We start from the raw sequence: 13,737 nt of genomic DNA, 5'->3' as shown, positions 1-13,737 counted from the left end.
GACGACTCGTAGCTCCAGCATGCTTACAACTTGGGTTGTTAGGGGCAGCATCGTAGTCAGGTGGACGTTCATCAGCTCGCAGACACATCGAATTATTCGCAGCTGTGTTGGCCCTCGGCGACGTGCGAGCATTGTTTACGTCGTCGCTTGAGTTGGTAACGGCCTCCTCAGTAAACACGAGCGCAGAGTTGCGTAGGGCTTGCTGCTCATCGATATAACTCCTAGTCTGCAGCGTTCGGTCCACAGGAGGGAGCGTGCGCATGCGCTCCCCGCCATCCTGCTCCACGGCTGCCTCGAGCGCATTCGCCTGTGCGTTTGCAGCTGCCGCTTCTTTTTCATGCTGCAAAATATCCAATTCAGCCTCAATCCTTGCCTTTTCAATACGCATCGCGGCCTCTCTGCGACCAAACTCTGCTCTGGCCCGGACGGCTTCAGCTTGTGCGCGTGCTTGTACGGCGGCTAGGCTGATTGTTGACGAGCCCGATCGTCGTGACCTCGAAGAAACGCTTGAGTGGGCCGATAGAGAGTGCTGCGACGTTACCTCTTGTAAGCGGTCGCGTTCTCGTTCTGTAGCCTCACGTAATTTGTCGCTTACAGTCACATAACGATCTGCGTCGATTGCTTTTTGAAGTTCTAATTCCTGCTGGGCTTCAGATCTGCTTGTTTTGGCGAGGAAGGTAGAGTATCTGGCGGCGACGTGCTCGTAGCGCTCATAGCTTGCGCGAAGCTGCGTTGCGGCGTTGTTAACGTCTTCCTCTTTCGCACATGACACTTTGAAAATAGCTGTCTCCACGTTCTTCCAGGCAGCGTCTATTCTACGGCAGTGCTCTTCGCGGCTCGTTTCATACGTTTCTTTAGCTTTCATGGAAAACGTAGTTGCTCTTTGTGGTCGAATACTTGCCGTGGAAGCTTCATGCTCTGCTGTCATAATTTGAGACGTTTCAGGCGTCAGCTTGTCCTGATCCATTTTGGCGTGCGTGCTTCACGACGTATCTCACTCAAAGCGGACGTATGTGGTGAAGCCTGCTAAGCTGCGCGATGAAATTTGAAACGAGCCCACCTTGTCGTTGCCCTGTGTGCCGTCAGCTGCTCAACTTGTAGGCGATGCCGTGTCCTTGCAGTAGGCGGATGTCATGGTCAAACCGGAGGTCTGGCCGTGCGACGTATTCCACTGCAGCGGACGTTGAGTTGGCGGCCGATGGCAGTCGACTTCACTTTTTTACTATGCTGGCCTCGCGGATCGCACTTGACGGGATCAAAGCGTCCGCTGTCCAGCTAGATAACGGGTCGAACGCAGTTGAACATTTAAAACAAACTTTAATTACACTGAGAAGGTCAAAAAAGCAAGTTAAACATACACAAAACGTTCAGTTTTAGCCCCGTAAAAAAGTGGTCCGGTCTCTAGGGCTGGTGGGGCGAGTCTGCCCGTCCCGCGCTTTTCCAACTGCGGTTTCCATCCCCGTCGCCGCCCCCAGGCACGGGAAACAACAGCCGACACCCCGAAGCGTCGTCAATGGGTCACATTCAGGAACCGAACGGAGGGAGCGGGGTCCTTTCTCTCGCGCACAGCTTGGAGTCCGCGGGGGGCCAGTGAAAGAGAAAGCCATAAAAGTAAGGAAGGCTCGCTTCCCTCTTGAAGGAAAAGTCTGGCCGTGCATTCGCGACGCGCACAGAACATACCCCCTTTTTCCAAGATTAACATTCATCACTATGACGCGAAAGCAGGGATCGGTGGAGGAGCGAGCAGTTCGGAACCTCCCGATTTCATAGACTCGCTCTGATTAGCGAACGCACACTTCGCTAATGTACTGCAAATACATCCCTGAATAGCGCTGTCGGTTTGGCGTTACGGTTCAAGTGAAGCTTTAAGCTGCAGCATCCCCTATAGCAGATCACATTAAGTGTTCGCTTCTGAAGGTGATGCTATAGGGCTTGGAAATCTTCGCGCACGTAAAGTGGCAACTTATTGAGAGTAGGAATGTTGTGAAATGATTAAATATATCGGTGACTTCATCGTGCAATCTGGTATCAAGAGAAGTGACGTGGGGCGAGGGGGGGGGCGCATTGTGGTTGTTGCACGTATTACCACGTAATGCACCGCTTAGTGCCAGCATGCTTGCGCTGGCAGTCAGAAAATCTCCGTCCTTGCTTCTATATCTCGTAAATATTTGTCGTCAGTTTACAAGGGCAGAAAACTTGCATATTAACGTATGTATTCGGGCAAGAGCCGCACTTTTCTTCTCGCATTCCTGATGAGATGAGTTTCTTTCACGGAGATGGGCCATTGTGGTCTAATTTTTCTGTCCGCGTGTAATATTCTTGATTTCTTTGCGCAAAAAGAACGAACGTTGCGATTTTTATAGCACTTATAACACGTTCACGCAAGCACGCCACGCAGTTGGTGTCCATCTAAATGTATAGTCCTCACTGCTGTCACTGTCACCGCTGCTAAGATTCGGTTTGGTAGCGCACTCATGGATACAGTCTTCCTCGGTGACCACCGTGCATGCATTAGGTATAACTGTGACGTCACAGCGTTTCACAACGATGTCCGAGAACCACGCACGCCGCGCGCTCAGAATTAAAGAGCATGCACACAAGCTGCGACGTTTTCTTCAGCCTTCGAATTTTTTATGTCAACATTTTTTCTTTTTTTAATTTTAGGCTGCCGGGGGGGGGGGCACCGTTATGTGAGTGCGGCCCTTAGTCGAATATATGTGGTACTCCGGATGCAACCGGGTGTATCTCTCCAAGGTTGCCAATGTTGCCGCTTTAGACTAGCTTTGAATCATCGCAATTAGCAACTGCCTTATGGCCAATCATTGACAAGCACGCATTAAAGGTAATCGATTGTGTCTATTTTCCTCGTTTTTCTCGCCGTATAGAGAAGCAGCTAGACAGATGGTGTCTTTCGTAAGTATAATCGAGCATGAGGGATCCTAGCGTCGCAGTCCAGTGTGCACTCTCGGAAAACAAACAACGTCTTGGCATCGAATTACGATGTCGTTGGCATTAGCTTATATGTAGGCCACCCGTCGGAATACTTCAACTAGAATGTATAAAGTCTGAAGACAACTCATGTTTTCTGTGAATGTAAGGCTCCACTATATATATATATATATATATATATATATATATATATATATATATATATATATATATATATATATAAAGGGTGTTTTGTTTTAGCTACACAAAACTTTTTAAAGATTGCTTATGGTGGATAAGCACAATTCTAACCCTCGATCTAAATTACTCGATGAGGCAGCCATTACTTCAACGAAAAATCAAAGTGTTGAATACATTAATTACAGTTCTAATTAATTACTGTACGCCACATATTTCAATCATGTCGTGAGAAGGCAACAAACAACGGCACAAAGGAAAACACAGGGGGTATTACTTGTACTTATTAATCCTATTAAAGAAATGATAAATTAATGGCAACGAAAGTGGATGAAACAGAAAATATAGCCCTCCCAAGGTTAGTCCTAGTGGTAACACATAAATACCCAAGAAAGTAGATGGGGAAACCGCGCCGCCGTAACTGAATTGGATACAGCATCGCACGCGCAATGCGAAGGCATGGGATCGTTCCCCACGTGCGGCAAGTTGTTTTTTCATCCACTTGCATTGTCATCAATTTATCGTTTCTTTAATTCAATTAGTAAGTACAAGTAATTTCCCCTGCGTTCTCCTTGGTGTCATTGTTAGTTGGCTTCTCATGATATATATATATATATATATATATATATATATATATATATATATATATATATATATATATATATATATATATATATATATATATATATATATATATATATATATAGAGTGTGTGTGTTCACACGTGAGTTTTTTATGATTTAAGTTTCTATAGAGACCGCTCAATAAGACCCGCAGGCAAATTCGGGTGACAGTTGTATCTTCTCTTTCTGCGCCTTCCTTACTTGTCCAGCCCTTCTGCTCGTTGTAACGTGACAAAATAAATTTTGCTGCTTTCGGGCCTCCTGTGCCGATCTGCGCTAGTGAAAGCTAACCTGGCACCGTCTTCCTTGACTGAAGCAGCGCACGACAGACCTGGCACAGAAGGAGAGAAGATGACGCAGGCGGGTCCAGCGGCACACGCCAGCAGTGTGACGGCGCGGCTAGCGCGCGCTGCCCGAATCAGTGATGAACCGTCGCCAAGTAAACCGCCCACTTGTCGACCCAGTTGCTCGTCTTCTCATTTCTGCAGTAGAATGCTCGCAACAGGCAGCGTTCGGCCACGCGACCGGCCAGGCAGTGCGCGCGCGCTCACCTCTCCGTGTGTCTGCATCCGCGCCGCCGTGTTGACGGTGTCCCCGAACAGGCAGTAGCGCAGCGTCTTCAGGCCAACCACACCGGCTGCCACGGGTCCCGAGTGCACACCTGCGCGTTGTCACCATAGCAGCACTCACAAGCCCACTCCTGAAGTTGCTATTTCTTAAATTTGAGTCATTTCTCGCAACCTTTTGATGTCGTGGAAAGCTTTGTTCCGTCACGTTCCCCCTCTGCACACTCCACCGCGAGTGTCTCCAATACCCGCTTGTAGTGAAAAGGAGGACCATTTAGGTCAATCGAATAGGACAGAAAATGGAACGAAAAGAAATAATAAAAGTCAGGAAGATCCGGGTTTAAATGCACGATCTTGCCTTCAGTCTAAGCATTCAGGCCTAAAACGACGAGGACACACAGGGACAAACGCGGTGTCACTGGCTCGACCTTACTCTTGCATCCCGGCCACAGGCAGCGTCATTGCGATGGGGGCGAAATGCGAAAACACCCGTGTACTTGGGTTTAAGTGTACGCTAAAGAACCCAAGGTGGTCCAAATTTGTACCCCACTATGGCGTGCCTCAAAATCAGATCGTGGTTTCCACTCGTAAAACCCCATAATTTAATTTATTTCTTTCCCTTTCTTTCTTTCGCTTCTTTCTTTTTAAGGGTCATGACATGCATTAAAGCAAGCGATCATTTAATTTTAAAACTGCGGACAGCAAAATTGAACCTTGGACTGGTTTACGCATGATTGGAACAAAGCGAGGTAGTCCCGCATGGACAAAGGCGTTCCGAAATTATTATGAAATAACTTTATTTATATGAGAAAGAAAAACTAAACGCAAAACACTCTGTCTTTTCTCTACCTACCTTTAGGTCTTTAGGGCTCCATAAAGTCACTAAGTTTCGGTGGTACGTTATTGGCACTCCAACTACACCACTGCACTCTGAGCGGGCATTCCTCGAGGTAGCATTGCCGAATACAGCTCTTCCGTGTTTGGATTCGGATGATTGCTTTGCGTCGGAGAGAAGACAGCGCAAAATAGCGATTGCTCTAAAGACAGCTGAAAGGAAGCGCGCGGGACGCTATTATGATTTATGCCACCGAAACTGCCCAAGAACATCACCAATGAGATGAATCTTGTGTCCACCGCTTCTTCATTGTCGTCAGCCGCAGTCCTACTGTCAGAAATTTTGTTGCATGACACAGAAAAAAAAAAAGAAAGCGATAATGAACGTCATGGATCGCCATTTCTGTAAGAATTTCAAGTTGATTTAGGTGATACACGTCTGCACAGATCGTTTCGCTCTTTCTTATTGGACAACAGGGGCCAAACACTATTGCTAAATATTCTTCAGACTGTACAAACCAGAGAGCTGGAAAATTGTGCCAGTACTTCTACATGGCTGCTGACCTCCATGGGCGGGCGGTCAGCCTGCTAAGGCTCGCAGTTGAGCCGCGCATCCGGCTTCAACGTCACGTGCCTGCAAACATCGTCGGAGAGCGCCCAAGCAGTAATCGTGGCCGACTAATCTTAACTGAAGCCGGCCCGCTTCGATCGCGGCAAATGGCGCGCGCTCGGCCCGGCCTGCGCGGCTCCTCGAGCGGGAGAATTTCATTTGTCAGCATCGGGGGCGGCGAGGCACTGTCAGCGCAGCTGCGCACTACGCTCACTCAGAGACGCACGGAACGCGCGGGCACGACCGCAGGAGGAAGAAAAAGCGCTGACGCCCCGGAGAAACACACACCGACGACAGCGGCCGGCGGGAGGGCTGACGTGGCGCGTGACCGGCGCCGACGTCTGGCATCACGGCGCCCCGCCGGGCAGCGCCGCCGCGCCCATCGTCGAGGTGCCGCTGCGCTTATTTGGCTGCGCCGACGAGACCGCTTTTAGGTCGACAAGCAGGAACGCGCTGCCTCGGGATGGTCCACGCACTGCGACGGTGGCACCAGCTGGGAGCCTATGAGTGGAGTCTTGCTTGCCCTCGTGCCGTGAAAATCACGGCTAGGAATCGCCGTTTCTCGTACACGCGCTGGCTACAAACAGATTGCGTGGGCTCGAAGAGCCAGCGTGCGTAGTGGCGACGGACGAGATTGCGTCGCCGCCTCAGATTCCACTCTGTGAACTCGCGTATCGATAGCACTGCAAAGAGAGATCGGCGAAAAAGAAAAGGACGAGAAGGAGCCATTCGCTAACGTCCATATAGGAGCAAAATCAATAGGGCGGCCTCAGAGGTCTCTCCGTACATGTCGGAGCATCGCTTGGCGGACAGCTCGCCAATGTCAAGTTAACTGGGCAACTCTATTGCCTTCGCATGCAGATAAGACAGACGGAGAAGAAGGAAACAATGCCACGCCCAGAATCATTTGCGTTTCCCACGGACGTAAAACTGCCAAGGGTACCTGGGGCCGAATTCACAAAGCTTTTCCTTCGTAAGTGCTCTTTGCGATTGACTAGCAACCTTTAATATGTCCAGCATGAGGATGGGCTAGCATTTGCTTTCACAAAAGTTGAAAGGTGAGAGGTGTAGTGAATACAGATCCAGGCTCTTATAGAGTTGAAACGGTTCGCTAGAAGACGACTGCACATTGGTGTGGTTGTGCAATAAAGAAAAAGCCTCCCTGAATGGGAATTATCCATGGTATGCGTAGTGTTATATTCGCTTTCGTCTTGCTTCTGCTGCTGTTGCGGCTGTTTTGTACGCGTGTTGTGGGAAGAGTAACGTTTGCTATGTGTATGGAATTAAAGACAACGTATATACAGTGTGTCTCAGCTAGCTTTAGCCAGAGTTGAAAAATATGCAGATGCACTCGAAGAAGACGGAACCAAATGCATGTTGCTGACTATTGTATATAAGTCACACTATTTTTGTATTCTGCTTAATTTCATAATTAGTCAATATTAATTAATCAACTTCTGAAGGAACAAAGTTCGTCAAAAAATTCCTATTAGAAAGTTGTAGTCTGGCAGTCTCGCGTGGTCTTGTACTTCACATCCCATAACTTGCCGCGGTTGCTTAGTGGTTACGGTGTTGGGCTGCTAAGCACTAGGTCGTGGGATCGAATCCTAACCACGGTGGCCGCATTTCGATGGGGGCTAAATGCGAAAACACCCGTTTATTTAAGTGCACGTTAAAGAACCCCAGGTAGTCCAGAGTCCCCCACTACGGCGTGTCTCGTAATGAGATCATGGTTTTGGCACGTAAAACCCCATAATTTAATTGTTTCACATTCCATACACGTACAGTCTTCTTTTTCCCGCTTGTGTGCGTCTTGTACTTGTTCCTCGTGTTTCCTGTGGTACGTGCTTGTTCCAAGAGAGAGATAGAGAGGTAAACGGGATGGGAAAGTCTGGGAGGTTAAAAGGATCAGATTCTGGTTTGCTACCCCACACTGGTGGAAAGGTAAGTACGGGTCTATGCGTGCTACACTATGACGCGTACTTTAGTGTTTTCACGTTGTGGATACCACGTACGTATACGTGATCAGTGACTACTCCATGTCTTGTGGTAGGCCCGTAGTCGTCCGTAGAGGATGTTCGATGCGTATGCTGCTTTTAACCGATGCGCATAATGTTTGCGCGGAAAATGAGTCATCACGCCACAACTGCCAGTCGTTGTCAAGCGCACTTACAATAGGCATAAACTGCGCCTTCTCCGCTTGTATAAGGAAATAGTTCTATACAGGGCTATCGGTATTTGACTATCTCCGGGATCGGCCAACATTTTAACGCGATAGCGTTAAGGAGCTCGTGTCGCAGAAAAGCCGGTGTCGTCGGCGTCGGGTGTCGGCGTCGGCGGCGTTGACCGTGAGCGATAAATCACGGCAGGCGCTTCATAAATAAAAAGCAACTTCCAAGATTGGCCCGGTGGGAATCGAACCCGGGTCTCCGGAGTGTGAGACGGAGACGCTACCACTCAGCCACGAGTTCGATGCTTCCAAGCGGTGCAAACGCGCCTCTAGTGAATGCGGTGTTGCCTTCGAAACGAGCCGTGGAAAGTTATACTGCGGTGTATATCGGTAATTATGACCATGTAACGTACAGAAGTCACAATTACACGAGTTGCGAAGTGCGTTTCCGCTGCATTTCTTCTGCGCTTTCCGCACACGCAGAGCCATCTTGCGGCAAACACAGAAGACCCCCTCCTCTCAATGTACGGCGCTGCCCCGACAGGAGGCGCGCCGCGCGCGCATTGGGACCGCTGCCAGGCGCGTCGCGGGACTCCCTCTCCCCTGACGACGCTTCGCCGTGCTCCCGGTTTAGATTACTATCTATCTCTCTGCCCGTGCCGATCGCGACGTTTGGCTGGCGTAGATCGTTTCCCCTCCGAGACACCGAGTTCTTTGGTTCGTTTCGTTCGCTCAGGCGCACGTTTCGTTGCCGCGCCGAACGCTGCGTTGCTCGACGCTCACCGCGTGATAGGTGGGCGCTAAGTCCGATGCGGGGCGCATCGTAAGTGATTGCTGTGCCGTAGCGCATTGTCTTATACCCCTTGGCGGGTCGACGGGAACGCTGTCGCGTCCCACTCTTGAAGGCGAAGCTTAAGCGTCCTCCAATTTTTTTGCAGGAGACGGACGCACAGAAGTTTTGGACCCATTGCCCCTAAAACATTGCGGATTAAAAAGTTTACTACGTCAATTGTTGCCAGCATTTATGAGAGAATCTTTGTCCATCGCTACGCCAATGCTTTTGTCCTGCTCTTTAAAAACTAAAAAATCAACGTCACTGTAGAAGCACATCTTCGGAGCAGTTTATATATAAACCTTAATTGGGGGCGCACGTACGTTACTCTTTATTTTCAAGATATTTCTTTGGGAAGAAAATAAGAGCCAAATCCTATTATGACGTGGTCCTTACAACTACGTACGTCAATCGCGCCATTACCATATTTGTGTTCATTCCTTTTATTTCTAAAACATTTGTTGAACAAGAAAAAGCCTGTGTCCACACATCCTATCATAACGATAGTTCTTACAATCACAGTTGAGCACCGTCTCGAGTTGGGCTTGTTGGTTGCTCATCGTTACAGCGAACAACGCAGGAATTTGACGAATATGAAAAGAGGCAGAAAAAAGACACACAGCACCGAGTGTATCTTTCTGGTGCTTGTCTTCGACAGATTCCTAAGCCGTTCCCTGTAATGATGAACTTACTGCTACGTCAGCCAATCGCACAACGAATTGTTTTCACCGTCGCGAAAAGGGATCGATTATCTGTCGTTACTAACAACGACTACTCCGCGCTCAAAAAGGAAACGCCACACCTTCATTCCCATCAGAATCAACATTAATTAAAACCTGAGGTACATATCAGGAGGAATAGCGTGAAAAATCACAAAAGACACTTAGGAAGAGAAAAAAAAACATTTTGTCGGACTAGCTAGTTGATAATAAATGTTGAAAAAAAGCAGCGCCAAATTGGCGATCTTGTTGGACAAGCATTAACGCACTCAACAAAACGTGTACACCCCTCAATGAACTGCACAACATTAAACACGGTACAGCCTACACTTGGAACAACACAAAGCACCGTACGCGTTGCGCGTTGGACCCTACATTTCTATGTTTCTCTAAAGCATCAAGAGTCAGCGTAGGCCAGGGCATCGCAATCCTGAGGGGGGGGGGGGGTGAGGTATTCTGTAAGAGTTCATTAAGTGGGCTGGTCATTTCAGCGCATGCAGAATGGGTAGAGATTGAGAGCCGGCAGTGACGACTGGTGCCTGATCTACCGGCTCTGAGCTCTATCCAATCAGAGTGCGCTGAAATGGACAATCCCACTTAGTGGACGCTTACATGCGGAATACCCTTCCTGGTGTGTCGATGACGCAGCACGGACTGCTCCATGGCAGTCACCGCCGTCCAGTCTGCCGCGAAGTATCCTCCAACGACGCACCGCATTAAAATATCAGCACCGAGGCAGTCACATCCGCACCTTCCTTTCCCCACCAGGCTCTCGCACAAGCACCGCACCACACTTACACACTCAACGTGTCACTCCCACTCGGGGATGTGCGCATTTGTCTTCTTAAGTTAGGAGATCCCTTTCGAAACCGAACAGGCGAACGTAATATGTGTCCATAACGCCAAGGATTTCGCACGTGCCAGACGTATAAGTAGTGGAAGAGAGGAAAAGGGAGAGCCGAGAGTGGAGCGGTCTGTTCCCGCAAGCGGGCTTCGCTAGCCGACAGCATCTGCAGTACACTGTGCAGTAATACAATTCCAGTGGTAGGGTCGTGGCGTGCAGTGACTGCTCAGCCTGCTCCACACATCTCCCCCATCAATACTTACGACCCCATTGAATAATGGCAAATATCACCTTACCCTATAGGAAAATTTTAATTCGTGCTTTATTAACTGCCGGTTTGACGCTGTATTGTTGGAATCAAAGGTTCTACGTATGTATCGAGAAAAGCCATCTTCAAAATTTGTATTGAGGCCTGCGAAGATGTTAAAGAACCGGAAGACCATCGAAACGTTCCGATACATTGATGCCAGCGTATGTAGTTTAAATTCTTTCTGTGAGCGTGCCATTACGTACTTCCTTGCGTACTGCGCGCGGTCCTTCAGGGAAGACTAACTGACGCATCTAAATTATGCAATTTTTATAGTGTGGCATTCATTTACGTTACCGAGAAAGTGGTTAACGAATGTACTTCAAAAGTTTCTGATGTTCTGCCTGCTGGAATCCATAACAAAATATATACGGCGTCACCTATAGAAATCACGGCGTCACCTATAGTCCACATTCCCAAAGACAGGTGCTGCTAGAAAAGGAAAGCCTGCGTCCGCAGCAATTAAAAACGTCCATGTTACAGCTGGGACAAAAAAAAAATGTTTGTCAAAGTATGCACATCTCAGCCGATACAGTGTCCAACTTTCCATGACTTAGAGAATGTCATAATATGCGACTACATGGTATGGATCGCCATCTCATACAAAAATTGATCTGTGGAGACAGAAGACATTTCAGCGGCTTCCAATTGTAATTTTCATCTCAAATACCAGTTATTCGTGTGGTCCGTGCCGCAGGGATGATAGCAAAGACTGCATGCAGTGCTGCCTTCGAGTCACTGAATATGGGACCATCTTCGAGGTTGTTCTTGGCTGACGAGACGAAGTGCAGCGCGAAGAACTGAAAGTTCGGTAGCCATCGATGCCATTGGGGGACACGTCCTGAAACTAATGGTGGCGGCGCTCGCTAGGAAAACAACCACCACCGCGCCAAAAAAGAAAAAAAAAGAAGAAAAGAAAAGAAGACAAAAAGAAAAGGAAAGAAAACATACCCCATCAATTTTGGTGCAGTGGTTGCCAAGAAAAACGATTTCTCCTTTTTCATGTATTTAGACAGGAGGTTCCGAGCTAAAGCTTCCTCTGAAACTGGTGCGCTCGACATGCCTGTTTTCGAAATGCATTGCATGCAGGGTTTTCTTTGCTTGCTCATGGAAGCAGCAAAGGAGCCCAACAAACGGGATGTGAAAACGTTTTGCGAAGCTTCTTTCGCGAAACGTCAGAGAGCCCTGTCTCATATGTGCACATGCATGACAATGCGGTCGCTCTCACGTTTGGTATAGCATAATGGCGTTACATCAAACATATTTGCGAAGCGCTTTACCATCATGGACGTCTCGCAGGCAAACACCTGCTTGATTGGATGTCGCGTTCGGTGCTGGGGCTTCCCGCTAATAGCCCGAGGCCACCATGGAAATAATCGACGCGGCGGCTACCGCTACAGTGGTGTCTGCATCGTGCGGCTCTGTATCCTGCACGAAGAGGGCATTACCTTGCAGCGTTATTCTTTCTTTATTTGTTTACCAAGTAGCGAAAGCGCGCATATGTTTATTTTTTGCAAATGGCGGGTTGACACGTGAAGAATGCTCTCAAAGATCGATCGACGTCTCGTCTTGCGCTCAAAGTGACCGACACTCATGTGCTGTACAGCCCCGAACATTTATTTCTAGAGTAATGAGATGCTGTCCTGCTAAAGGAACAATGGCATATTCGAAGGCAGGTTTGCATATGGTTTGAGAGATAGTGATAGAGCTCAAGAAGAGCCAAAAGAACCCGCGAATTCCGTATTCTTGAGTACATACATATTCTCGAGCACAATAAGATATTCATCAACGGCAAAGTGAGCTCTACAGACCGAGGTGTGAGCCCCGCCAGAGGAAGCGTCAGGCCTTCGAAACGAGCTAGGAATGCTGTTATACCGCGCTAGTCACGCAGGAAGGTTAAAACTGCGCGAGAAAACGAGGACAATTAAGCGGAAGGAACACACTGCGCTCGTAGTGTATTGTGTGCTCCTTCCGCATGTCCTCGTTTCCTCGCGCAGTTTTGACCTTCCTTAAAGTATAAACCAACTAGTCAGCAAGAACGTCCTACTGTGGTCACGCAGACTGTCAATTTACAGACACGTGGCTACTTTCACACCTCCTTCCGATTACTTTCGTTGTTCCTGTATTGCGCTTCGTTGGGTTCAGAATTCCTGAACTTCTCACCGCCTCGCGTCCCAATGTTTTCTGTTACAGTGCCGAAGATGAACGCCACCGCTACTCTAGCTGTCGCATTGTACATGCAGAACAATAAAGCCTGTTCAATGGCCGCTTTGGCGAAAATAAATGTTCATACCATACATATACCTGCCAACCTGTGAACTTTACAATTGGCAAAATTCTGCGGAAGGCGGGGGGGGGGGGGATATGTGGAGGTCAGAATACATACGCATTCGAGTAGCGTGGATTTAACTTTAGACGCAAATCACCGATGAGGAACAAACTTGGAACACCAAATACTGACAAGCACCAAGCTTTCTAGCTCGCAGTCACTTTTTCAGCAATTTCCCGCACTTTTCAGTGGCTGTGCAGTTATTTGACCGACAGGCATTTCTTCGTGATGACCGAGGAAGGCACCACGACTCAACACCAAACGTTCCGTGGAGTACCGCAAGGCGGAGTGTTGAGCCCGACGCTATTCAACCTAGTGCTCATTGGCCTAGTCAGATGCTTGCCCAACACAGTTCAAGTATCAATCTATGCCGACGACATCTGCATTTGGGCGTCTGCTGCAACACGACTGCAGGTACGAGCACGGCTACAAAAGGCAGCTACCTTAATTCACTGTACTTGCGAAAACAGAACTTAGAGCTGTCTTCAGAGAAATGCTGCCTTGTTACTTTCACTCGGAAGGCAATGAAGCGTTATTCTGTAAGTGTCAACGGACAAGCAGTTGCAAATGCACGTAAACACCGCTTTTTAGGGGTAATTATCGACCGCGACCTATCATGGAGCCAGCACATTTCGTACCTAAAGAAGAGGTTGCTGACAATAATACATCTCCTCAAATTTCTCGGCGGAAAGTCATGGGGCACATCGGTGCGATCAATGCTGCAGCTTTATAATGCCTTGTTCCTCGGTTTCGCAAGCTACAGCCCCCCTGTGCCTG

The 13,737-nt window shown here is 48.4% G+C and overlaps 1 protein-coding gene across 6 annotated transcripts in view; it reads right to left on the bottom strand.

Annotated features, from left to right (window-relative positions):
* Positions 1–13,737, bottom strand: part of LOC135907732 (soluble guanylate cyclase 88E-like) — a 281,964-nt gene that overhangs the window by 11,252 nt on the left and 256,975 nt on the right. For all 6 annotated transcript variants that reach the window (XM_070524767.1, XM_070524760.1, XM_070524763.1 and 3 more), the window contains one exon: positions 4,301–4,410. In XM_070524767.1, coding sequence (XP_070380868.1) covers positions 4,301–4,410 — 110 coding nt within the window. The remainder of the gene's footprint in view (positions 1–4,300; positions 4,411–13,737) is intronic.

This window comes from Dermacentor albipictus, chromosome 1, assembly GCF_038994185.2.
Source record: "Dermacentor albipictus isolate Rhodes 1998 colony chromosome 1, USDA_Dalb.pri_finalv2, whole genome shotgun sequence".
NCBI lineage: Eukaryota > Metazoa > Arthropoda > Arachnida > Ixodida > Ixodidae > Dermacentor > Dermacentor albipictus.
The sequence above is the reverse complement of the archived record's forward strand: the minus strand, read 5'-3'. Positions and strand labels throughout refer to the sequence as shown.